Source organism: Arvicanthis niloticus, chromosome 20, assembly GCF_011762505.2.
Source record: "Arvicanthis niloticus isolate mArvNil1 chromosome 20, mArvNil1.pat.X, whole genome shotgun sequence".
In the NCBI taxonomy this organism is placed as follows: domain Eukaryota; kingdom Metazoa; phylum Chordata; class Mammalia; order Rodentia; family Muridae; genus Arvicanthis; species Arvicanthis niloticus.
In genome coordinates this window covers 26,980,800-27,008,303 of record NC_047677.1, presented here as the reverse complement: position 1 = coordinate 27,008,303, position 27,504 = coordinate 26,980,800, and the positions used below count along the sequence as shown (strand labels likewise).

At 48.8% G+C, this 27,504-nt stretch overlaps 1 protein-coding gene across 4 annotated transcripts in view; it reads right to left on the bottom strand.

The window, feature by feature from the left end:
- Lrrc20 (leucine rich repeat containing 20) overlaps positions 1–27,504 on the bottom strand; it is a 100,674-nt gene that overhangs the window by 68,624 nt on the left and 4,546 nt on the right. For 3 of the 4 annotated variants that reach the window (XM_034524883.2, XM_034524884.2, XM_076917180.1), the window contains exon 2: positions 26,109–26,254. In XM_034524883.2, coding sequence (XP_034380774.1) covers positions 26,109–26,190 — 82 coding nt within the window. In that variant the 5' untranslated portion in view covers positions 26,191–26,254. Of the gene's footprint in view, positions 1–26,108; positions 26,255–26,373; positions 26,458–27,504 lie in introns of those variants that run through there. The other variant, XM_076917179.1, reaches the window with a different exon arrangement.

Here is a 27,504-nt window from a genome sequence, read left to right as displayed (position 1 = left end):
CTATGTAGCCCTGGCTAGGCTGCAACTTCCTACATAGACAAGGCTGGCCTTAAACTCACAAAGAGCTGCCTGCCTCTGCCCCTCCCTAACCCACCCAAGTGCCAGGATTAAAGGCGAGTGCCACTATGCCTGGTTGTGCATTTATATTTGTGGGGAGGTGGGTACCTGTGTGGAGCCAGAGGACAATTCGTGGGAGTTGGTTCTTTTGTTCCACTTTAAGGATTCTGGGGATCAAACTTAGATCCATCAGGCTTGATGACTTTACCAGCTAAGTTGTCTTGCTGGTCTGTAAATCTTCATCTCGAGCCCTCTGCTAGACCTCTGCTTGGGTCAAGGCTAAGCCTGGGTATCTACCTCTAGGTCAGACAGATAAGGGGAAATCAACGTTGCACTGCAGTGAGAAACTGTGGCTATGGCTACCAGCTCCTGGGGGCTTTTCCAGTTCAGAGCCTGTGATCCCAAGACCTCAGCATGTCTCAGGAACGACCCGCAGGCTTCCCCTGACTTCTGCTCTCTCTGAGTCTCTCTGAAGTCTTAATTCAGAAGCTGAACACACTCTCTGCCCACCATGGTTTTGTGTAAAATTAAAGGTCCCCGTAACCTAAGCCAAATTCAATGCTGGGTCTTTGGTTATGTGAACAGGTGGCATTGCTTCCAGAAGATATGACCAGGATGTAGGGGATGATCTGGTTCAACTAAGAACAGAGTAAAGGGTCCTTAACCAGGGAAGGGACAATCTAGGCTGCAGACAGGATGGCACCCTCAGGAGGGGGTTCTAATGCCGGGGACTGTAGCTCAGCCATAGAGTACTTGACCAGCATGCATGAGGCACTAGTTAATCTCTAGTAGACGAAACAAAGAAAAAACCCTGCAAACACAGAGTTAACGGTGCATGTAATACCTTCGGCTGAGAAGACGACTCACCTGGTAAAAGATACCTGCCACCAGACCTGACGACCCAAGTTCAATCTCCAGGACCCACATGTTGGAAAGGGGAATTCAAAGAGAGAGTTGTCCACTGGCTCTCATGCGCACATTGTAGCGTGTATATATACAAGATAAATAAATTAAAATGTAATAAAAAAAATTTTTTTAAATGAGGATCCCTTTCTTGGTGGGGGTGAAGAAGGGCCTCAAATAAGACAAATTGGGTTAAGAGGTCACCAGGTCATAAAGAAAGTGAGGAAGGATGTACCACATAATACGAGGCCAGCCAGGGCCTGCAGAGATGTCTACGGCAGATGGGAGCTGAAATCAAAGGCCAGTGGAACATGCCGCCAACAGCCACGAGCCCTTGCATTGCAGTCCACAAACCCAGGTCCCAGAACTGTCTAGGAGGTTTCCCTAACCGGGAAGATGAAGGCTATGCTGCCAGGAAAGTTACCCACTGTCACTCTGGTAAGACAACAGAGCTAATAAATCAGCATGAAGATTACAGACCAGAGATTCGAGCAGGGCAACCAACGGAGCCATTTGCAGCTGGGTTTTTTTTTTTTCTCAAGACTTCCCAATATTAATATGGAGAGTCCTGTGCCCTCTCAAACTGGGATGCTTGGAGTCACCCTAAATTCAGGCTAGTCAAAGGAGGCTGACTCAGACAGATGAGGGAAAAGGCAACGAAGGAGGAAAAAAAAATGGCATGTGCAAAGGCCCTGAGGGCTCTCTCTGTGAGGTCTCTGCCTTCCTGGTCTGCCTTCTCTGGTCTCCCAGGCTTCATCTTGATCCAGAGATGAAGGCTCCTGCCATTCAAATCCTGCCCTACCTGGTGGCATTTATCCACAGAGGGCTACCAGGAGCTGTGGAGGCTGATATGGATAACGAACCATCGGGGCAACCTGAGCTCCTGCACCAATCCTGAAGCAGACCTGGACTCCGGTGTCCTTCCCCAGAATGCCCTGCTGCACTTAGCTGAGCATCGAGAGACAAGTTCCTTGGAAGAGAGTGCCAGTGGACATCAGGCATAATTATCCTTGTAATTACACATACTGCAAGAAGGCTGAACCGTACCCTCCCCCAAACTTCTAATTAAAACAGCACTTAGTGTTAATAAAGAGGCCTTCGAATCCAAATGCCCTGGTAATTTATGAAAGGCTGGCCAACACACTCATTCCAATAAGGTCTTGGGGACACATAACCCCAGGCAGGAAAGGGTCCCAGTGAACAAAATCCAAGAAGCAGGCAGGGTGGTCAGCTGGAAGTTGGGTGTGCTAGGGAAGTGTGCCCCCCCCTGTGGGGGGGGGGCAGGAGAGCAGCGGATTAGTAGACTACTTGCTAAGATGCAGGGAGCCATGACTGCATTTCGTAGCATGCATAAACTGGGAGTGCTCAATTCCAGCCCTTGGTAGGTAGAGGCAGGAAAATCACAAGTTTGGGGTCATCCTCAGGGACACAGTGAGTATGAATCCTGCCTGGGCTACAGGAGACTCTGTCTCCAAAAAAAAAAAAAAAAAAGAAAGAAAAGAAAACAGAAATTCAACAAGGATGAAGAAGAAGCCCTGGGGGCTCCTGAAGTTGTCCTTTCTGATCTGCACACCATACCAGACAGTGTCACATTTCCCAAAGATAGTGTGTGCATGCAAGCATGCGTGTATGTGTGTGTGTGTGTGAGAGAGAGAGAGAGAGAGAGAGAGAGAGAGCACATTGTTAAGTTTAAATTTCTTTTAACTAAAATTAAAATAAAAATAATTTAAAAGAACTGATGCTGATCAGAGCTGCCAACGGCTGGGGTGGGGGAAGCTACGCAGACTACAGAGTGTGTTCAAAGCAGGGAACGCATAGCCTGGTAGTGCAATGGTGGATACATGCCATGATCCATCCTCACAAAGCTAGAGAATGCAGAGTATCCAGTGAACCGGTGTGGGACATGGAGATGGCGCAGGGACACAGCGTCAGCAGTTAACCTTGCAACAGTTGCCATAGTTAATGCTACCCACTCAACAGGATACCCAGGAGACAAACTTCCAGCCGTGTCTGTGGGAGCTGCCAGTAGACTTGGTTAGCGGAGGTGGGAAGGCCTACCCTTAACCATGGGCCCCGGTCCTGGGCTGAATAAAAAACAAGCTTCAGACCACTGTTCATCTACTTCTGCTTCTTTTCTGTGGATATAATGTGATCAGCGGGCTCTGGCCATGACAGGATGTATCCTCAGACATGAGCTAGGTAAACCCTCTCTTCCTGTTGGGTATGTCTCCCAGCAATCAGAAAGGCAACTTAATAGCGGACCACTCTGGTGATGAGGATCAGGGAGGAGGCTGGGGGGAGAAGGTTTGTGGAAACTCTACTTTCTTCTCCATTTTGCCACAAGCTCAAAACAGCATGAAAAATAAATAAATCCATTTTTTTTTTTTTTTTTTTTTTTTTTTTGGCCAATATAACCATGTTTGAGCTTGCTCTTCAGTGGCCCTGAGTAAGGCCACGTGCTGTGTAATCAATCTCTAGAATGCCTGCACCTTGCAAAACTGAAGCTATGTGCTTATTAGACACTTGGCCCCTACCCTTCCGCCGGCTGCTGGCTCCTGAAAAAATGAGAAAATCAGAAACTTTTGTCTAGGCAGAAGCATTGCCATGGTCCCCGACGCTCCTCTCAGAGAGGTGGGGGCTGCCACACTCTGACTTTGGCTCCTCTCCTGCAGGGTTCTGTCCAACATTAACTAACACTATGGCTCACTGAAGCTGAGAACCATGCTGGGCTATGGCCTGTTATCACCTCAGTCACCAGCTTTGCGCTGTCAGAACAGCTGTGTACTTACTTATCCTTAAACAGAGAGGAAATGGTTTTCTCAGATCACATGACTTATTAAACAGTTTTTTTAAAAGGTCATCCAGGTGGCTCATCAAGTTAAGGGGTCTGCTGCCAAGCCTAAGGACCCAAGTTCAATCCCCAGGACATACACATAGCAGGGAAAAAAAAAAAACAAATTTGTCCTCTGACCTGCACACATGTGTGCACGCCCACGCACGCGATACACACACACACACACACACACACACACACACACGCATGCACACTGCTATTTAAAAAGTAAAATAAAGGTCCAGGAGGCCAGCTTGCCTTGTAAGCATGAGGATGTTAACAGAGCCTGGGGAATGACACTAAGCTTTTCCTCTGACCTGCACATGCACACACACCGCAACAGACACATACATAGAGACACACTAAATAAATAAATGAATCACACACAGAGAGACACACAGAGACAATCAATCAATCCAGCCAGATGTGGTGGTATACACCTTTAACTCCAATCCTCAGGAAGCAGAGGCAGGTGGATCTCTGTGAGTTCAAGCCCAACCTGGTCTACATAGGGAGTTCTAGGCCAGCCAGGGCTATCCAGAAAAACCACGCAGCCAGTATGAATGAAGGTAGTGACATCATCACCCCCTCCCCTGCTCTGCAGCACTGACCCAGAAACTGCAGGACAGTGATGAGTCTGGGTTTCTTTTCTTTTTTCTTTTTTTTTTTTTGGTTTTTTCCAGACAGGGTTTCTCTGTATAGTTCTGGCTGTCCTGGAACTCACTCTGTAGACCAAGCTGGCCTCGAACTCAGAAATCTGCCTGCCTCTGCCTCCCAAGTGCTGGGACTAAAGGCATGCGCCACCACCACCCTGCGAGTCTGGGTTTCTACTTAGCAGGTCGCAGGATTGTAACGAGAACCAAGTATCAAAGCGGGGATCCCAGATCCACAGTATTATCTCAGAACTTGTTAGCAAAGCAAATTCCATGCTGGGAAAAGTGGGAGTCCCGATAAAAGAGAAACAGTTCATGGTTTTAAGGCTTTTATTGTCATGGCAGAGAGTAGATGAGAAACCATACCCCCTTTTCTCAGGGCAGGCCTGAGGTTAAATACCTTTTGCAGGGAGGAGTGCCTGGGAAGGAAAGCTTAATTGGCTATGCCCTTCTGGCCTTTAGGTACCTCCTTAATACGGAGATCTGTCTTGAGGCTCTATGACTTGTGGTCACACCTTCTACAGGGGCGTTGCCCTTATGTGACTGAAAGACACAAATCTATGGAGGGCTGCAGCCTGTGTTCTGTCAGGAGCCTGGAGTCTGGGAGTGTATAGAAATGCCTGCTGTCCCTTAGGGTCACCTGAGGTCCCACCTGGGGCCCCTCAGGATCACCTGGGGTCTCCAGTGGTTTCTAGCCTGTGCTCCACCAGAAACCAGGCTGCCTTTTACAGTTCTATGCGTCTATGCAAAGGTTGCCTTGTCTATGCTTAGTTCATGCTAGAACATGAATCTTGTTAGAGATGTGACAAGCAGCATCCATGTCTCACTGCTGGAGAGCACAGAACCGGGACCTGAGCCAAGCCTAAGATCTTTCCATAAAGGCCATTAGTCTATACAATAGTGCCATGGTCAGAAGACAGTCTTGAAAGGGTTTTTAAAAATAAGAAAATAATGGCTCTCTCTTACATGGCCTGAGTCTTTGTGGGGAGGAGGGGACCAGAGTCTCATGTTGCTCAGGCTAACCTCAAATCCCATATATAGTCAAGGATGACTTATACTCTCCATCCTTGATTGATACATATGCTTCAGGGCCTGGGGAGATGGCTCAGCTATTGTTTTTGTAGAGGGCCCAGATTTGGTTTCTAGCATGGCAGTTCACAACCTTCTGTAATTCCAGTTCCAAAGGATCCAACGAGGACTCCCAAGGGTACCAGGTAAGCACTTGGTACACATACATACATGCATGTAGGCAAAACACTCATATTTATAAATAAAAGTAATAAACCTAACCCCGATGTAGTGGCATACACCTTTAATCCCAGCACTCACGAGGCAGAGGCAGGTGGATCTCTGTTGAAGCCAGCCTGGTCTACATAGTGGGTTCCAGGACAGCCAAGGTTGCATAGTGAGACCCTACCTCAAAGCTAAATCACTCTAAACTTATAGAATATCATTTTAATTACTTAGTTAAGAAAGAAAGAAACCAAGCCGGGCGGTGGTGGCGCACGCCTTTAATCCCAGCACTTGGGAGGCAGAGGCAGGAGGATTTCTGAGTTTGAGGCCAGCCTGGTCTACAGAGTGAGTTCCAGGACAGCCAGAACTACACAGAGAAATCCTGTCTGGAAAAACCAAAAAAAAAAACCAAAAAAAAAAAAAAAAAAAAAAAAAAAAAAAAAAAAAAAAAAAAAAAAAAAAAGAAAAGAAAAGAAAGAAAGAAACCGCTGGGCGGTGGTGGCACATGCCTTTAATCCCAGCACTTGGGAGGCAGAGGCAAGCGGATTTCTGAGTTCAAGGCCAGCCTGGTCTACAGAGTGAGTTCCAGGACAGCCAGGGCTACACAGAGAAACCCTGTCTCAAAAAAAAAAAAAGAAAGAAAGAAAGAAACCCTAACAGTATTTCCAGGGGGAAGATGTTCCCTCCAGTGCCAAGAAGACTGTATCAGCAGAAAGTGCTGTCAAAGTGGGAGATCTCCACTCCCAGCAGGGCAAAGCTGAGCATCAGTGTGGAGTACTGCCGCCAGCCCGGAGATGTACTGATACCTGATGCTCTTCCTATGACAAGCACTAGGCACATGCTTCCTGAACCTCATGAGCACCTTCTCAGCACCCAAGGCAAAGTTCCCTCCTCACTAGGGGCAAGGTGACAGTAGGTGTCTTTCTCAAAGGCTTGGCTGTGGATCCAGGCCAAGGACTTCATACCCATCATCATCTTCACCCTCCAGACAGCAGGGGTGACAAAGGCCCAAGAAGGGCGATCTCCTCGGGTCCAAATCAAACCTCTTCTGAGGCCAACAACTCTTTCTGGCTGTGGAACCTGGGGCAGATTCTTAACTCAGACACAGATTCTAGCACAGACACTTCCGCAATACAGTGAGGACAAGGACCTCACAGAACCTGTCTGTGAATGTCCACAGATGAACCATTTACTACAGCTGAGAGTGGAAAGCTGCTGAATGCCCATCCATGGAGAAACAGAGAAACAAGTTACAGTGTATGTATGCAGTGGAATAACACTTGTCCATAAGTGTGGACAGAATGCTGCCATAGGCTACAATGTAGCCCAACTGTGAAAAGCTTCTAAGAGGTGAAAGAAGTCATTCACAAAAGGATAGACAATATATGATCTCCCATATACAAGAAGTATCTAGAAAAGGCAGTCTATGGAGACAGAGAGCAGATTAGTGGGGACTAGGGGATAGGACAAATCGGGACATGAGGGCTTGCAGTTAATGGTAAAAGGTTCATATAGAAAGTGATGGAAATCTTTTAGAATTAGACAGTGGTAATGGCTTTACAATCTTGTAATTATACTAGAAACCATCAATTTATGGCCTTGGAATGAAATGTGTTTGACACAAGGTACTTGGCACGGTGCCTACAAGGCACTCTGCATACAATAAGCAGGAGTCACTGCTATGGAATTAAGACCTGTAGGGGTGTGTGTGTATGTGCGTGTGCCTCTGTGTGTGTGTGTGTGTCTGTGTGTGTCTGTGTGTGTGTGTCTGTGTGTATCTGTGTGTCTTTGTGTATGTCTGGATATGCCGTGTGTGAGCAAAAATCTAAGTCCAAAGTTGGGGGGGGGGGGCATGTCTTCTTCAGCTATCTCCACTGGCTGTCTTGAGCCAGGGCCCCTCACTGAAGCTGGGGCTCACAACTTCAGCTAGGCTGGCCGGCCAGTTTGCTTAGGCTTATGCCTGTCTGCCTCTGACACTAGGACATACAAGCCAACAGCCACCACAGCCAGCATTCTACTACAGTTCTGAACCCAGGTCTTCATGCTTGCCCAGTAGACTCTTTTGAGCTACCTCCTCGGGCCCTGAGGTATGGGACTTTTAGGAAAAAACAGAACAAAACAAAACCTTATTCCTTGCTGGATGGAAATAATTATCCTGGGTGAAGCAGCCCAAGCCTGGAAAGATGAACATTGCAAGTTTTCTCTCATGTGTGACGTTAGCATTTTAGATATGGGGCTGGAGAGATGGCTCAGTGGTTGAAGAGCTATTTTTCTAGAAGTCCTGAGTTCATTTCCCAGCATCCATATGGCAGCTCATAACGATCTATAACTGTAGCCCCATGGGATGGGATGCCCTCTTCTGGTACGCAGACATACATGCAGAGCAATTGTTCTGGTAGAAGACTCGGGTTCGAATCCCAGCATCCACATGATAGCTCCCCACCTTCCTAACTCCAGGTCCATGAGATCCATTGCTGCCTTCTGACATCCATGGACACTAGGCACACATGTGGCAGACATATATACATGCAAGCAAAACACTCGTATGCATAAAAGTATGCATGCCTTAAAATTTTTAAAAAGGAAGAAAATCCATAGGAACCTACTACGAAGATATACACATATATAAAGAATTTCAATGGAGCTGCCCTGTAATGAGGGACGACACTCCAACTAGATGCTACGCACAACCAAATAAAAAGCACATTGCCAGGGATGGATTGTTTCCTTTTTAGTTGTTGGCCAAGTGGATCCACATACAACCTCCCCAAACAATATAAGCTATTGCCAATGCTTGATTTCCCTCCAGAACTCGATGGCAAGAAGGCCCTACTGCTGAAGAGAGCACGTGCTTGAGTCATACGTAGGACATGGAGAATCTAGCCGGTACCCAACAGGGAGCTTCACCCCTACTTGCTAGTTCTCACAAGGCTGGAAAGTGCTGTGCACACCACCAGAGAAGAAATGTAACCATGAATCTCACCTCCTATGACACTCACCCCGCCCCATGAACCTCATCCCCTATGAACCTCACAAGAACCCCCCAAGAATCTCTCCCACTATCAACACTGGTAAGCAAGATATGCCAACCAGCCCAACAATGGCACAACTGACTTTTGTTTTGTTTTGTTTTGTTTTGTTTTGTTTTGTTTTTTCGAGACGGGGTTTCTCTGTGTAGTCCTGGCTGTCCTGGAACTCACTCTGTAGACCAGGCTGGCCTCGAACTCAGAAATCCACCTGCCTGTGCCTCCCAAGTGCTGGGATTAAAGGCGTGTGCCACCACTGCCCAGCAGCACAACTGTTATCTGAAGTAACCCACCACTTTGTCCACCCAACTCCACGAGATGGAACTCATACCTGACACTGTCAACCAGGTCGAGAGTCTGTGGCTAGATAGATCGTGGCTCTAGAGGAGACCCTAACACCACTGTTCTGCTAAGTAGACACAACACTAAAAACGACTCTGAATAACATACTGCAGTCTCCATAGTTCGGAGCATCTCTCTAGCCTCACAGGAAGTTCCTTTTTTGCTGTGAATGGCAGTTAACACAGAAAGCCAACAACTGGTCGACATGCAGAGTAAGAGGCTGTGGAGTGGGCAGCCCTAGATGGAACATCTATATTATACCTCCCCGACAAGGTTCAAGAATCTATTCAAGGAAAACACCTTTTCTGGACACAGTAGGGCAGACGGATGTATGGGCTCACAGCTATTGTGGAAGCATACATAAGACTTATACATGCCCAAGCCAGGCCAAATCCCAGAATAAAGAAAAGTGAACATGAAGTTTCACTCCTAGCTGAGGAGATACTGGCATCTGACTCCTGCTGGAAGAACAGTCAGTTTCCTTTAATGATTCAACCCCTGGCTTACTGCTCACACTCCAGAGCAGACCCCCAAACTCAGGAACAGTCAGCCAACACAGACAGGACTTGACGGGTTTGAGAGAGAGGTATGAACAGAGAATATGAGGTTGGGTGGGTAGAAAGGTGTGAGATCTGGGAGGCAGCAGGGCAGAGGAATAAATATAATCCAAACACACTGTGTAAGAGCCTCAGAGAAGAACTGGAGAGGTGGCTCAGTGGTTAAGAGCACTGACTGCTCTCCCAGAGGTCCTGAGTTCAATTCCCAGCAACCACATGGTGGCTCACAACCATCTGTAGTGGGATCCGATGCCCTTTTCTGGTGTGTCTGAAGACAGCTACAGTGTACTCATGTGCATTACCTAAATAAATATTTTTTAAAAATCCTCAAAGAATTAATAAAAATAGCATTTTTTTAAAAAAGAAAGAAACCCTTGTTCCTTGCTGACAAGCCTGTTTGCTATTTTAAGAAAAAAAAAAAAAACACCAATATCCAACTAAAAATATTTTCCTTTTGAAAACACAGACTACTTAAATGACACACCAAGTGTCTCAAGTCATAACTGACTTTTAATTTAGTCAGTGGCTCATCCCAGCCTCAGTTAGGAGTCAGAAGAGCAGCCATGATGATGTTTACAGCAGAGACTTCAACAGCTCTGCAGGGGGGAAGTGGCTCTCAACTTGTCCGTCTGCGACCTCCTTGGGAGTCAAAACAATTCTTTCACAGGGGTCACATATCAGACATCCTGCACATCAGATATTTATAATTCATAACAGTAGCAAAATTACAGTTATGAAGTAGCAACGCAATAATGTTATGGGTGAGAGTCAGCGCAATGCGAGGAACTGTGTTCAAGGACGGCAGCCTTAGGAAGGTTAAGACCCACCATCCTAGGGTCTTCTATAAGGGCACAGGAGTCGGAACATCACTGGACTAAGCTTAATGACTATGTCCGAGACAGGAGATGCTGACGTCCCCTTTTGCAGATGAGGCTAAGACCAGAGGAGTTAAATTTTTAACTCAAAGTCATACCTTAAATAGGGAACGGGTGGAGTGTGTCTTCTGTTGACGTCATAGCTCTATAAGATTTGGGGACCAGCCGGGCAGTGGTGGCACACGCCTTTAATCCCAGCACTTGGGAGGCAGAGGCAGGCGGATTTCTGAGTTCGAGGCCAGCCTGGTCTACAGAGTGAGTTCCAGGACAGCCAGGGCTATACAGAGAAACCCTGTCTCGAAAAACAAACAAACAAACAAACAAAACAAAACAAAACAAAACAAAACAAAAAAAGGATTTGGGGACCCAATTCCTGATCTGCTGCTACTCTTCACAAGTGAACATGGGCAGGTCCCTCCCCTTGAGACTCTTACATTGTGTGTGTGTGCTTACCTGGCACTGGGACTGCAGGTGTGTGCACACTGGGACTGCAGGTGTATGCTACTGTACCAGCCTCTTTTCAAGGATTTGATTTGTATTTATATGCATGTGTGTCTGTCTGTGTATGGGTGTGTGCACAGAAGTCAAAGTGCCCTCGGAAGGCAATGTGTGCTCTGTACGGCTGAGCCATCTCTCCACCCTGGGACCCAGTTGCCTGGCATGTGCCAGGCTCTGGGTTCAAATTCTCCCACTGCAAAAAGGAGAAGGGAAGTGGGGGAGTCTGTGGTGGTGTGAGCTGCAGGGGTTGCTTTGGTGTGCACTGGTGATGTGGCAACAAGTCCTCGTGTTCTTACGGCGAGCACTTTACATGGGGCCACCTCCCTGCGTCCCATAGTACTTTATGTAAGCATTTCTTTTTTTTCTTTTCTAACTTTTCCCCAGAAAATTATCAAAAGGGAATTATTAATGTACCTGTCTCTTCCTGGTCAGGCAGAGAAATCCTTGAGGGTAGAGACTGACTTCCACTGAGGCAGGTAGTATGTTAAAACAGTGCCATCAGAGGCCAACAGACTCAAGTTCAAATTCCAGCTCCAGATTTGCTGTCCAGATTTGGAGTCGAAACCAACCCCTACTTCCGTTTCCTTTTTGCAGCGCTTGCTTTTGAACCCAGAGCCTGGCAAATGGTGAGCTACATCCCCAACTTTGGAGGGGGGTGGTTATAACCCAAGCTGGCCTTGAACTGGCAATCTTTGTGCCCCAGCCTCCTGAATGCTCGGTAGAGAGATATACTGCCATATCTGGCCCTTTCTTTGTGTGATGCAAAAGTAGCACCTGTTGAAAGACATCATTAATTCGTTTGACTCATTCATTCATTTGAGAAGTCTCTCCTGGGTGCCCATTATGTCAACATTGTCTAAGGACAGACACAAGGGTAAGCAGATCCAATGGTGCCTGTGAGAGGCTGGCTTATGCTTCAGCAGAAACAGACGGAGAGGGTGGCCAATTGCAGCTGTCCACAGGAAACAGAAGGGCATGGGGGACAGCAGGCCACAAAGGCAGGGGTTAGGCAAATCTCAGGCCAGGAGCAAGGAGCTAGTGAGGCAGCAAAATAGGACACCTGCAGGGCTCCTTAATTAGCTCCTCCCTCCAGCCTCTTCACAGATCCAGCCTCTACCGCGCGATAACCACAGGCACAGGGGCAGATGCTGTTTGGAGAAAGGACTTGACAAAATAAGATTCCTCCCAGATAAACCAGAGCATGACAGAAATGTGCATCTTGGCAGTCCACGGTCAACCGAGGCAGGACAATTTCAATGGTCTTAATCTCATCCTCGACTTCCAGGGTGTGTCTGGACAGCACCATCTCCTCAATCGAATGCAACTTCTCAACCCTACCAAGCAAGAGATTGCCTCTGGCACCTTCAGGATTGTATTTAGAGCCTAGAAAAGGCTTCAATTCCAGAACTGCCAGCTTGGCCAGTCCACTCCCATCTGCACTTCCGTCCCCTGCCACCTTGATAGCCAGAGTCGCATGTAATTTGTAGAGAAGTCTGGTTTTAATAAGCTCCGCAGCCTCCTCATTAAGCTGACTGCCCAAGGCCATCGCTCTCGTGCCTGAGCAACGTGAGGTTTTGATGCTGTGAGATGATCGATTTGTTGATTTCTGAAGGTAGGCACGCACCATTTGAAGCTGCGTCATTAGCCCTGTGATCCCAGATCTGCACAGGGCTATGGGATTGAGGGAGGGAACAACCTGAAGTGGGGTGGGCTCCTGGGGCAGTGGTTCTTCTGCGGAAATCCCTAGGGCCAGCTGGCCGAGCCATCTGTCCATTTCTTTGCTTCCCCACAGTGTCCCACAAGGTCCCCAAAGTCATCACAGCTCCCTATCACCACCAACCCCAAATAACCCAGGCTTCCCTGTTGGTTAAAGCATAACCAGGTCCACAGAGCACACCACCTACTCGTCACCCACAAAGGAGCCACACCGCAGTGACCTTTCTAGACCCAAGCAGGTCATGCAGCTCTCTTACTCAGAAGCCACCAGGGACCTCTGTCACCACCCAGATCAGGGACAGCAGAGGCAGCTCATGCAATCCTTTAACTCATTTCAGAGGCAGTGCATGACTCTGACACTGAAGGTTCATATTTCCTACAACACGGACGTGCTGACTACCAACCTGAGACCTCAAGTGCTCCCAAACACAGGAAGAGAAAGAGAAGTCTCCTCAGAGGTGTGAAGTGTGCTCCACCCTGGAGAGAATTCCGACTGGGTTTAAATCCCCCTCCTCCTACCTCCCTGGAAGGTATGGCCCAGGGGAGTTGTCTAGTGTCCCTGTGCCTCAGTTTCTTCTTCTGTTAACCAGAATTAGGGGCTAGAATGCAGCCCAGTTGGTACAGTGTTCATCTAGGATACAGGAAATCAAGCTGGGCACCTTCTAAGGTTAATCAGATCACACAGCTGTGGTATGGATGAACTGGGAGGCATGTAGGTCCAGCAGCTGAGACAGCCTGGTCCATCGAGAACAGTTAAAGTGGATGCGTGTTCTTATCTATAGGCCACCATTTTGATTCTAAGTGACTTTTTCTGTGGTGGTTTGAATATACTTGGCTCAGAGAGTGGCACTATTAGGAGGTGTGGCCTTGTTGGAGTAGCTGTGACCTTGTTGGAGGAAGTGTGTCACTTTGGGGGTGGGTTTGAGACCCTCCTCCTACCTGTCTGGAAGTCAGTCTTCTCCTGTTTGCCTTTGGAACAAGATGTACAACTCTCAGCTCCTCCTATACCATGCCTGCCTGGATGCTGCCATGCTCCCACCTTGATGATAATGGACTGAACCTCTGAACCTGTAAGCCAGCCCCAATTAAATGTTTTCATGAGTTATCCTGGTCATGGTGTCTCTTCACAGCAATGAAGCCCTAAGACATTTTCCATCTTCAGGCTTGTTAGATCCTGGTCCTGTATAAGGTGGGACCTCACTGCACAAACTATTTACCATGGCCATCCTGCCTTACCTCCTAATTGGCTCCTCTACCTCCTTTGTGGCCCTGCCCTTCCTGGCAGGGATCTACCACCCTTACCCATGAGCACCTCTTTTTTAACTCATTTTTATTTAATATGCACTGGTGTTTTGCCTTCACATATGTCTGCGCTGTGCCAGGGTGTCAGATCTTGGGGTTACAAATACACGTGGATGCTGGGAATTGAACCTGGGTCCTCTGGAAGAGCAGTCGATGCACTCTTACTCGGGGCCGTCAGCACCCTGCACCTGACTCACCCGTAAGGTTCGGCAGCTTCTATGCAAAGCCCATCATGCAGGTGCGCAGCCGTGTGTGTGCTCCATCGAGAGTGGAGAGTGAAAGCGGTGTTTGTCTACATTCTGTTCACTTCCTCCTCTGCAAGGACGGTGCAGCCCACAGGACCACCTCTGCAAGGACGGTGCAGCTCACAGGACCACCTCTCCATCTGGTGCCCTGTCTCCACTGACTTCTACATTTCTCCCCACTGATTGCAGCATTTCTACCACATCTGATTGCTGCACATCTGGGCCTTAGCATCCTTGCTATAGAGGGACCACCCCCATCCACCTGCATCTCGTGAAACAACCCAGGGGAAGGACCAATTCTCACATCTGAGCCATCTCCACAGCTGCAGGATGAGAAGAGGGACGCTGGAGGGGAGGAAAGCAAGTGAACGGAGCTTTATTCATTTCTCCAGTGCAGGCTCTGACTTGGGGCAAGTCCTCTGACTGGGCGGTAGGGAGCTGGCAGGGGGCTAGGCAATTGGTCACCTGGGCTTGAGGTCCTTGGAGCACTGACCTCCATTCCTGGAATCGGGAAGTCTGGGGTCCTCAACCCTCAGTGACGTCAGAGGAGGGTGAATGAGCCTCCCTCACAGATGCTTTCCAAGCTCTGAAAGGACTCAGAACTCGCAGGGAGCGAGAGGCTGGCGATCCATCCACAGAGCTCTGGGGTCTCTCTCATCAGTACCATGAACTGCGGCAGCCTAGGACTCCAGCTGACCACTCTGTCCCAGCAATCCCACAGCTGGCCAGTCTGACCCCAATACCTTCATAACTGCTCTTCTGGTCCCACAAGACACTGTGCCAGGGAGGAAGGGACAGGGGTGGGGGCGGGGTGGGGGAAGCCTGGCTTTCCACTGCCTGCCCTTCCCAGCCTTGGCATTAGCACCCATGGACCACTCACAGCTTCTCTTTGTACTTGGATTTTGTTTTGTTTTGTTTTGTTTTGTTTTGTTTTGTTTTGTTTTGTTTCTGGTTGGGATGTAGAACTCATGATCTCCACCTCCAGGGTGCTGGGCTCACAGGTAAATGTTGTTGTTGTTGTTTTGTTAGTAGGTTTTTGTTGATTTTTTTTTTTTTTTTTTTTTTTTTTTTTTGTAGTCAGGGTCTCGTGTGCCTCACACTAGCCTTGAGCTTACTACGTAGCTAAGGATGGCCTCGAACCTGGATCCTTCTGTCTCCTCCTCTCAAGTGGTGGGATCGAAAGAGCACACCACCGGGCTTGAATTACTAGGCAAACACCCTCCTGACTGAGCTACATCCCAGCACATCTGCTGCTGTTGTATTGGCCATCTGCCTGTTTTAAGTACTCCTCCAGGTGTGGAGGCCACGGCTAGACCTTAGAGCTGTCATTCTCAACGTGTGGGTCGCGACCCCTTGGGAGCAGAATAACCCTTTCAACAGGGTCACATATCAAATATTTATATTATGATACACAACAGTAGCAGAGTTAGTTATAACGTAGCAATAAAAATAATTTTATGGTTGGGGGTCACCACAACATGGAACTGACTAAAGGATTGTAGCATTAGGAAGGTTGAGAACCACTGCCGTAGAGCAAGGCCACGCTCTCTTAAACCCTGGAGTGGATATCTCTGTACCCTAACAGACTGGCTCCCTTTCCTGTTCCAAGTTGCCATACCTGAGCCTGAGGGGTCTAGGCAGGCCCCATGACCACCCAGGCAAAAAGACACAATACACAAAGGACAGAGGTTTACTGGAAGCTTCCCAGCCCTCCCACTGCCTGGACACTTGACACTCTGCATTCACGGTTCTGGGTCTCTTGACACCAGTTCAGAAGCCCCACAGGCTCCAGGGAGCTTCTGAAACAAGAGCTGCCCCTAAGCTCCAGCCCGGCACTGAAGCACAGCAGGCCTAGGTGCCAGGCCAATTTGCTGGTGTTAAAGCTTAAGTTCTGCTTCCCCGAGTCTGTTGATTTCTCCTTTTCAAGCTGGTTATCTGCTTCTGAGTGATGCCCTCACATCTTACCACGATTCCACCTACGCTGGTCTCCCTACCTGCACTGGCACACCCTACCAGGCACACCGCCTCTGCCCCTCCGAGGCTTACTGACAGCTGCTGCTGCCACAGCCAGCCCACACAAGCCTGCTTTCCCGGAGCCCTGAGAATCTACACGGACAAAGCATCTTGGAGTGGGGGCTGGTTCCTCAACACCTGTAGAACTGACCCATGTTCAGACCAGGGTTGGGAAGGGACTGCCAAGGTCACCTAGGCTGAGCTAAGGTGCAAGCCTCAGAACGCCTCTTGCTACCAACAGGCCTATCCTAAGAGGGATGAAAAGCGCCACAGGTACCCTGGTTATGTCCCACTTGCTGCCTCTACCTGTCAGCCAGTGCTACGACCAACCCAGCCTGAATGATATCTTTCCTGAAGACCCATACTATAGTTAGGTGCCTGTTTAACATCTCAAAGCACCAATACTGGCAGCCAGGTTCTCCCTGCAGCCCTCAGTCCCTACCTGATGCAGGGCCCTCCTGGCTGGCATACCCCACACCTGTACCCTAAACTTCTCCAACCCAGGGGCTCGGCTGCCCTTCCCCCAGGTCCTCCTCCCTATATAATTCAACCATCTCGGTTACCTTCCCCTTTGGGCCTCCTGGCTGCTGCACCTGGTTCTCCTCCCTCCTCTCCCCCTTCCCCTCCCCCTTCTTACAAGACTGAGGGTCCTTGTTCACTCTGGACTCCGCCAGATGTGCCTGCCTCTGGCTCTGCTCTCCCACGTATCTATAATAACCTTTTTCCTCCACCATACCTAGGAGCAGTCACGGTCTTTCCCTTTTATTTATTTACTTACTTATTTATTTATTTATTTTTCATTGAACTACCTAAGAGAGGATGCCTCCAGGATGGGTCTCTCCTTACAGAATTCCATGCACATACGTGCAGCCTGCTGGGCAGCCCTGAGCTGTAGGTGAATACCCAGGGGCTCATGTATGCCCATGAAATATATAACACCATCGGTGATGCCCGGAACAAACTCTGGTTACAAACAACCTCAGGGAAGGTTCTGAACAGTGGAAGAAACAAAAATTTATGTGGTAAAACTTTGAGAGGGAGAGGGAGAGGGAGAGGGAGAGGGAGAGGGAGAGGGAGAGGGAGAGGGAGAGGGAGAGGGAGAGGGAGAGGGAGAGGGAGAGAGAGAGAGCTCATGTTTGTCAGGTGGTTTTGCCCCTGTGTTTGGTTCCTGCAGATTACACCAGAAATGCAGATTTTAAAATATTAACTTGCTGACCCGCCATATGGAAATTCCCTTAGCTTGCTGTAACCACAGTAAATCCCCCACACCCCTAGACTCGGAGCTCTCACTCTGACCCCATGCAATGAGTCCTTGCTTGTGAGCTCGTGATAAAGACCCTTATGTGTTTATAGCAGAATTGGCTCCTCGGTGACCTTTGGAGTCCCTGCAACTTGGGCATAACACTTGCACATCGTTCTTGTTATTTACCACTGTGCCCACCAGGCCAGCTGGCCTTCATGCTCCCAGGCATCCTATCTCTACCTCCAGCTTGTGCTACAGCAGCTGGCTTTGTCTGGATTCTGGAGCTCCAGACTCAGAGCTTCATGCTTACACAGCAAGCATTGTGACCATGGCAATGACCAAAGCATGGCGAGCCCTCTCCCCAGCATTTCTGCTGCTAAAGCCATCAGGGCTGTGGTGTTCTGTCACGGTGTTTAGAATCTCTGCGTCAGGAAGGGTCCTAAACCACAGAGAGGAGGGCTATCCACAGCAGTGTGGGAGGGAAGGCACACACTAGAGAACCCGTCAGCTCAGCTTAGAAGTGACCAGCGTGCACTCAGGATGCCCAATCCGGGATACAAAGCTTTCCTTTCAAAGGTTCTCAGCTCCGGAGAGAGAGAAAAGCCCCAGAGATTGTCCACCGGCAGTTTAGAGAGAAAGCGTCTCACACCCCCTCCACGTCATGTCACCCCATCACACAGGTAGGTCAGGGTCCCTGAGAAAATCAGCAGAGGGGGTCTCTGTAGCAGACAGATGGTGAGCACCTGGTCTGTAGTCCCTGTAAGAGGCAGGACTCAGGAAAGTGGGAAGAAGGTTTTGTCATTCTCAGGGAGCAGAGACGGGAGGCTGAGGGATGCTTCAGGAGCCTGTCCTACCCTCATGCCCTCCGAAAGTCAGACCTGGCAGACCCTGGGGATTCCACAGGCTAGACACGTACAACCCCCAAACCCACAGGTTGCTCCAGGAGCTGTAGGCTAACAAACCTCAACTAAGGCCGGGGCTTACCACCCGGCAGGACAAGGCTATCCTGCTATAGCCTTGGCTATCACCCAGCAGGACAAGGCTATCCTGCTAGACAAGGCTATCCTGCTATAGCCTTGGCTGCTCCTCTTGTCCCCAATGTGTATGTGTACAGAGGGAGGGATCAGGGCAGAGACCTGCCTCAGTTTCCACACCAGACACCCCTGGAGCAGCTAGTTCGTCTGAGCACACAGCCAACGCTCAGTGTACATTTGCTGGGAAAAGAGACAGTAGAGATTCCACTTCCAGTGAGACGCACACTAAGTGCATAGTAAATGCTGTCGTTCAAGAAAGGGGGTTCGGATGGGCTGGGTATACACGGGAGGCAGAGGTAGAAGAATCTCTGTTGAGTCTGAGGCCAGCCTGGTCTACAGAGTGAGTTCCAGGACAGCCAGGACTACACAGAGAAATGCTGTCTCAAAAAAAAAAAAAAAAAAAAGAGAGAGAGAGAGAGAGAGAGAGAGATGGAAGGGAGGGAAGGAGGGAGGAAAAGAAGAGAGGGAGGGAAGGAGGCAAGCAAAGAGTTTCCAGATCATGTGGCCCCTACAAGGGTCAGAACAGGTACACATACAGGAAATAGGCAGGCTGGTGTGGACTGAAACCCAGCAACAAGCCAGGCCAGCTGGTGACAGAGCGCCATCTGCTGGAAAGTGTGGGAGAAAGTAGCTAACAGCCCTGAGCCTGGAAAAGGGAAGGAGAGGCCGCACCTTCTCTCCCTAACCTTGCTCTCCCATCCTGGGGCTTGGCCTCTCCCAACGCATGCTCACTTTGAGCGCCCATACACCTCTGGAGGCTTCCCAGACCTTAAACACTCAAGGCAGAAGGGTCTCTCGCACCAGCCTCTTGTTCAGGTGCTGCAGGAGAGAACCTTGCTCATTCAGAGACATGGGGCCCATGAGCCCAAGTATTTGCTCAGCTTCCAGACGGTTCCAAGAGGAGGATGCACAGGATTGGGGTTGGCGTGCATCACCAAGGGAATTATCTAGCGGGGAAAATGATAAACTGGACTTCAAGATTGCAAACATCTGTCTCTCAGACACAGAAGGCTGAAAGACAAGACAGAGAGAGCCCAGAAACTGAGCTAGTAAAACACATCTGGCCAGATATGATAGAGAACACATAGGACCCCAGCACTCAGGAGGCTGAGGTAGAAGTGGCTTCAGTCTAGCCTGGACTACATAGCCTGATCCTATGTCAAACTTAAAAAATAAATAATGAAATTGCGAACCAGAACTTGGATGTAGACTATATAAAGGACTGGGCACCAGCAAGATGGCTCAGCAGATAAAGGCACTCAGGAGCCCGAGACAGAAGGAGCTGCGGTCTAGCCTGGACTACAAAGCCAGACCTTATGTCAAACTTAAAAATAAGTAATGAAATTGCGAACCAGAACTTGGATGTAGACTATATAAAGGACTGGGCACCAGCAAGATGGCTCAGCAGATAAAGGTACTTGCCACCAAGCCTGAATTCTGACCCCAGGACCCCTGGGGGAAGGAGAGAAGTTGTTCTCTGACCTCGATATAATCACTATGGCATGCATGTGCCCCACCCAATAAATAAACCGAGAATACCTGTAACTTTGAAAGAATGTATATTTCTAGATCTGGGCAGGGTGGCAGTCGCCTTTAGTCCTAGCACTCTGAAGGCAGAAGCAAATAGATCTCATTGAATTCCAGAATAGCCAGAGCTGCAGAGAAAGACACTACTTCAAAGGGGAAAAAATCAAATATATCTGTACAACACCACACACACACACACACACACACTACACTAACACATTTTAAAAACTTAGATAAAATTCACTTATTTAAAATGGGTGGCAGTGGAAGTCTGGAACACAGATTTCATCAGAGATGGACAGGTGGCAAAGAGGCACAAGAAAAGATTTTCAACATCATTTGTCTTCAATACAGAACTGTAAATAAGGCAACAAGAGGTGTGTCGTCTCGCTCCTGAACTGGACACCATACTGAACGCTGAAGAGAGACTGGGCTTGAGAAGGGATGGTCCGTAGTCAAACGTCCCTCACCCCTGCAGTCAAACCTCCCTCACTCCGGCATAGTCAAACCTCTCTCACCCTGACTTCACCCCTGCATAGTCAAACCTCTCTCACCACTCACAGCCCAGCAACTGTTTACGGCACTAACCCATAAAAACCTTCAGGACAGAATCGATGGGCTCATTAATGATGTGGGAAACCTAGAAATCACCCACGTCCTCCAGCCCAGATGGAGATGCATCCACACCCCTCCTTTCTCAGGGGAGGAAGAAGCTAGGTACAGATTCTCGAAGGCCGGGATGCAAGTCATGCCGGCTGCCGAGGAAAGGCATCTTTCCCATCTGCTGGTGGACAGATGGGAGAGAAAGAGAAGTGGAGCAGTCTGAGCATTGTGAAGAGACGGAACTGGAGACGCAAGGGTGGAGAGGATTAGCCTGTTCTGACTCCTGCCACCTGAAGTCATGGTGAAGCCCCAGCCTGAGCTGCTGCTGAGGGCCATGTCTGGGTCAATGTCCATGGCTTATATTACCACTAGAGAACAAGGGGACATCCCTGGTTGGGGCAGCTGCTGAGGGACCATGTGGATGTCCACAGGTTGTGCAGAATGGGCTGCGTCCCTCACTGGCTGCAGGGCTCTGGAGAGCCAGCCCCACCTTTTTACCAGCTGCAGCATTCAGGAGAGCAGACCCTGCACCTTGTCCAGGCAGCACAGTAGAGCTGGCCCTGGTGGCAGGGTTGTGGTTGAGCTGATCCCAAAGGTGAGAGGGAGAGAGGGAGAAAGGGAGAGAGGGAGGGAGAGAGAGAGAGAAAAGAGAGAGAGAGAGAGAGAGAGAGAGAGAGAGAGAGAGAGAGAGAGAGCTGGTCCAGCCACACCTCTGCCATGAAGTGGCGTGGGTTCAAGGGGGGGGTTAATAATGCCCTCTTATCCTTCTCCCTCACCACCTGAGGTAGTCAAGAGAGCTGGCCCAGCCCCCCATAGGCTGCAACACCCGGGAGAACGGGTCCTACGCCTTGACTGGGCAGCACAATGGAGCTGGCTCTGGAGGCGTGGGTATGGGTGAGCTAGCCCCAAGGACATGAGAGCTGACCCTGCCTCCCACCGATGGCAGCATTGGGTGGACTAGCCGAGCAGTGTTGGGTGCTCACCCTGGTGATGTGAATAAGGGAAAGCCAGTGCTGACCAGCTCAGCTACCACCCAGGCCCAGACCCAGGCCTCTGAGTTGGATCACTGCAAAATCTGTATCATCTGTAAATGGTTGGGATGCATGAATGGGCCAGTTTTCATCCAAAGCTTTGGGATCTCCATGACACAGGGAGCCCGGTAAGGGTCAAACATGGATGGTGTCACAGAATCAGACCAATGCCTCACTACAATTAACATTTGCAAGTGAAGATGTGCGGACAGAGGGCTATACTGTGGGACACAGTGTGGCATACTACAGCTTCCATGAGGAGATGTTTTCTATGCTTTGTTTTTGTTTGTTTGTCTGTGTGTTTTTTATTTTGGGGGAGGGGGAGGGTACAAGGGTAAAGGACAAACCTGAAGGGGACGGGAGACAAGTAGCACTGGAGTACCTGATGTGAAACTCATAAAAAGAATATTCAATAAAAAGTTGTTGTTTGTTTGTTTGTTTGTTTGTTTGTTTTCTGATTGTCTATAACTCCAGCTCCAGAAGACCCAACGCTCTCTTCTAGAAGACTTTCGAGGGCGTCTGCATTTGCATGCACACACAAGTACACGGAATTAAAACTATAAGCCAAATATGGTGCTGCACTTTGGGAGACAGAGGAAGAACACAAGAGGCTCTCTGCAAGTTCAAGGCCAGCCCCCTCACAGGGCGTCAGGGCGTTTGCTACGTCCTGAACCACACATGTCTGGATGAGCTGCGGTTTGACCTCCACTCACCGGGATCAACAGCAAGTCACCCATACACTGTTCCTAGCTCCAGGTCTGTAAAATCCCCACAGCGTGCTGTCACACATGCTTGTATTCCCAGTGTTTGAGAGGCTGAGGCAGGAAGGTCAGCATAAGTTCAAGGACAGCTTGGGCCATGTACTGAGATCAAAGCTAGCCTAGGCTATAGAATGAGTTTGGGGATCAGCGTGCTGGATGTGATAAGTTTGGGTTACACAGTGACATCTTGGCACAAAATTAAGAAATAAAAACAAAAAAGCAGTCTCGCAAAGGAAACAGATTGCCCTTTAAAAACACATGTCTGTTTTGTCATCTTCACAACAGAATCATAAAGTTCTCAAGGCAGTTAAGTGAGACAGGATTTGGCAAACTGTTCACACAGTCCCTGGTGAGTAGAGAGACTGGGGAGACAGAATGGTGGGCAGGACTGACACTTCTCCACCCCGGGCCTATCGAGGTACCAAGCTGAGGCCATGTTCCTGCAGAGAGCTGGGGGTTTTAAAGTATGTGACCTTCAGCAAAAGGTTATGCAAGGAGTTAAGCATATATATATATACATGTGTGTGTAAAGTTACATATATTATATGTAACATATACTATATACTAACTATATAATATATAACATTATTAATTATAATGTAAATATATAATTAATTGCATAATTATAATTAATACTACATATTCTATATTACATAGATCTGCTTATCTTTCTTTGCCTCTACACTGAGAGAAAATTCCTCAAAGGCTCCAAAATCACAGGGGTGTGTGTGTGTGTGTGTGTATGCGTGCGCGCGCGCATGCACATGTACACACGTGCCCAGGAGTGTGCATGTGGAGGCCAGAGGAGTATATTGGAATATACTCAACCGCTTTCCTATATTTTTTGGAGACAATATATCCCTGGCTAGCCGGAGCTAACTATGCAAACCAGGCTAGACACCAGCTCACAGAGATCTGCCTGTCCTGGCCTCACTAGTGCTGAGGTTAAAGGTATGTATCACCACACCCGGCATCCACCTTGCCTGTGCACACTTAACTTGGAACTCAGCATCATTTGGACTGAATTGGATGGTCTAGCTCTAGATTTATTTTTAAAAAAAATCTCACTTCTGAAATGAAAGCCAGGTGACATGATGTGATAATGCTTGCACTGGGCCCCACCAGCAGTGAGATTAGAGGCACGGGACACCACAGCGCTTTGTGGTCTTACATAAGTACTTCGCCAGCTGAACTATCCCAAGTCTAACCTTTGTTTTTTTTTTTTTTTTTTTTTTGTTTGTTTGTTTGACTTTTATTTATTTATTTAGTTGGTTGGTTGGTTTTTCGAGACACGGTTTCTCTGGGTAGCCCTGGGATTCACTCTGTAGCCTCAAACTCAGAGATCTGCCATCTGCCTGGCTCTGCCTCTGGAGTTCAAGGATTATAAGCATGCGCCAGCACAGCCCTCGAAGGCCTGTTCACACCTGGGGTTTCCATGGTTACTGCCCCTGAAGTCCAGAAACCTTTAAGGCAGAGAAGTAAACAGAAGACGGTTATCCAGGTATTTGACAGGGGCCAAGGCGAGCCCTGAGAGGACACCGTGCCACAGCTCTGCCATTTAGGCCAGAGTCTAAAACCTCACAGAGCCCACCCAGAACGGCCACTGCACTAGAGCACCAGCGGACCACAGGCCTGCATCTGAGAACAGCCTGTCCCAGAAAAAGTGATGGAGATCAAAACATGAGAATGAAGCCAGGCCTGGGAGCTACTCTCAGAGGGAATGTGAAGTGAGCCGTGTCACCCGGATGACTGGCACCTGTGGAGGTGCGTTTGTGCCACTGAAGACTTAGCCTCCACCTCCACCTCTGGGTGTGAGAGAAAAATTAAAAATAATAGCTGCCGATTATGGAGCTTCCTGCATCTCAAGGAAGTGACAGATGTAATTGTCCCTAACCACCCTGTGAGGAGGATACAGTCACCATCCCCACTTTAGGGTAGGTGACCTGCTAAGATGCCAAGCTGGTAGGTGGCACAACGGAGATTCAGACCCAGGACCCAATAGCCCAAAGCCAAGCAGAGAGTCTTGTAAGGTGGGGTGACTCTAGAATTCTACAGAGGGCCGGCCACAGTTCACAGCTGTGCCTAAAGGCTCCCTCCAAAACCAGCAGAAGCCTTTCTGCTTCCTGACAACCTGTCATCTTTTGGCCCAGCTCAACAAACCCTCTCCTCACACCAGCATGGTGCCTAATGCTGTACTAGGTTCAGAGACCAGGCGCAGAAGACCACACAGTCAACTGCGCATGATGCCACACGCCATTAACACCAGCACTCAGAGGTAGAGACAGGCACACCGCTCTGAGTTCGAGGCCTGTCTGGTCCCTATAGCATAGCATTCTGCTCCAGCCAGATACTTGGTGAAAAGGGGCCATGGTGTTCCTGCCCTTTAAGAATGCCAAATAGATGATCACAGAGGAGGAAGGAAGGAAGGAAGGGTGGATGGGGTAACACTGAGGGCTTTCTGGAAGAGGCGGTGACCAAACCTATAGGAAGGTTGACTGCCTCTCTAGCCCCTGTCATCCTCTGATTCGGAGCCTGCATTCCAGACACACCTGAAGGAGAGCTCACAGCTGGAGTCTCTGCTTCAATGATACACACCACCAAAATGCTTCCTTGTTACAAAAACACACACATGAGCACACAAACCACCACATGCCTGGAAAATCCTTCTCCACAGCCCAAGCCTACCTCAGCCATATGCACCATCATCCCCAGGGCAGGGCTGTGCTCTAGCCATCTGGGTTCCCGTAAGGTGCCGAGATGCCTGGGTCTCTTCAGTGGCACTGATATTCCTGTGAATTCACACACATATACACACACACACATGCACATACACACTCGTGTGTATACAGAACACGGAGCACTATTCAAACACCAATTGCCCATGTTCATGCAGGCACACGCAAATTCATACATACATGGAGATCACTGTTTAGTCTCCCCGGCCCCTTCTGTCACTCACATCTACAGAACACAACTAGACGGATGGCTTGCTTAAATGCTTGGCGTCTCAGTAAGGGTAAAAGGCTAAAACGCTAACATCAATTCAAATTAAAAAAAAAAAAAAAAAAAAAAGCATGTCACAACAGTGGAGCGTGAAGGTGCCTTCTAGCTGGATGAACCCAAAAGCCCACACAGGCTAGCCACTTAAGAGGAGCCCAACACGGGGTGACTCATGTGTGTCCAGATTGATGTTTTGAAGTATTTCAAGGGAACACTCTCCCAATTTCTTTGGCCAAGACCCAGAACAAAAACAAAGTCTAAGCTGGGCAGTGGTAGTGCACACCTTTAATCCCAGCATCGGGGGGTACAGGCAGGCGGATCTCTTGTTGAGTTCAAGGCCAGCATGGTCTTAAGCATTAGTTCTAGGACACCCAGGACTACACAGAGAAATCCTGTCTCAAAAAAAAAAAAAAAAACAAAAAAACAAAAAAAAAACAAAAAAAAAAAAAAAACAAACAAACAAACAAAAAACCACACAAATGGAAACAAACAAACACCAAGAGCAAAGTGTAAGATAGGACAGCCACCACAATTGTACCAAAGTACCACGGAGCATTTGTCCTCCTGGCCACACACTTATGTCCCTGTCATCTCTTTCTGAGCCATCTCTGAGTTCACAAGCCAGGCCCAGAGCAGAAGAAACAGGCCTCACTTACCCAGGGTGTCTGAGCTGCTTTCCACAGTCTCATTGACCTTCCTTGCAACTCTGGCCACAGCCTCGCCCATCTTCCTCAGCATGCAGACGTGCGTGTTCGGCTCCCAGCCTCCGGGCCGGCCTGCTACTCACAAAGGGGGTCTGTGCCTAGGGAAGACACAGGACCATGAAGCACCTACCTGGCAGCGTCCCAGTAAGCAATATTCTCCTCCCTAGGGACCCAGGCTGTTAAGAAGCTACAAGGAAGTCCCCAGGCCTCTCATCACCTCCTTCTCCTCGTCTTCCTCCTCCTGAGCCCAGGCTACATCCAGCTTAGCCTTTGCAGGAGCCTCTCTGATCTGCCACCAGAGGCTGAGGGCATATGGGCTTTACCACTTTCCTGAGAGGATCAACCCAGGTGACCTCACCATACACATGTGACCTCACCATACACAGAACTTAAACCAATGGCCAGGTGGACGTGAGGACTCAAAGGGCCTGTGACTCACCAGGTGGAGCAGGGTGTTAGGGAAGAGGCCAGGTCCAGCTAACTACTGGGGAAAGACACCTCTCTATTCTGCAGCCTTCTAGCCAGGGCTCAATCATCACAACAAGGCCAGCTACCCTGCTGACCACCCCCATCTACCAGCCTCCTACTACACAGCAGGACCCTGGAGCCTGCAGGTGGGTAGCTCACAAGCAAATTCTTTTGGCTTCTGACGGCACCAGGCGCCAGACATGCATGTGGTGCACAGATATACATGCAGGCGAAATACCATATACATTTAAAAAAAAAAAAAAAAAAAGGAAAATGGGCAAATAGGCTGGGGATGTAGCTTAGCTGGTAAAATGCTTAATTTACCAAGCATCCATAAAAGCCCTGGGTTCAATTCCTAGCACCGGATGAACCAGGCATGGTGGGGTGTGCCTGTTATTCCAGTATTAGGAAGATTGAGTAGAATTTCAGGGTTGGGCTGGAGAGATGACTCAGTGGTTAAGAGCACTGACTGCTCTTCCAAAGGTCCTGAGTTCAATTCCAAGCAACCACATGGTGGCTCACAACCATCTGTAATGGGATCTGATGCCCTCTTCTGGTGTGTCTGAAGACAGCTACAGTATATTCACATAAAATAAATGAATCAGCCGGGTGGTGGTGGCGGCACATGCCTTTAATCCCAGCACTTGGGAGGCAGAGGCAGGCGGATTTCTGAGTTCGAGGCCAGCCTGGTCTACAGAGTGAGTTCCAGCCAGGACTACACAGAGAAACCCTGTCAAAAAAAAAAAAAAAAAAAAAAGAATAAATCTTTAAAAAAAAAAAAAAAAAGAAGAATTTCAAGGATATCCTTGGCTACAGAATAAATTCAAAGCCAACCTGGGCTAACATGACACCTTGTCTCAACTAAATAAATATAGATAAA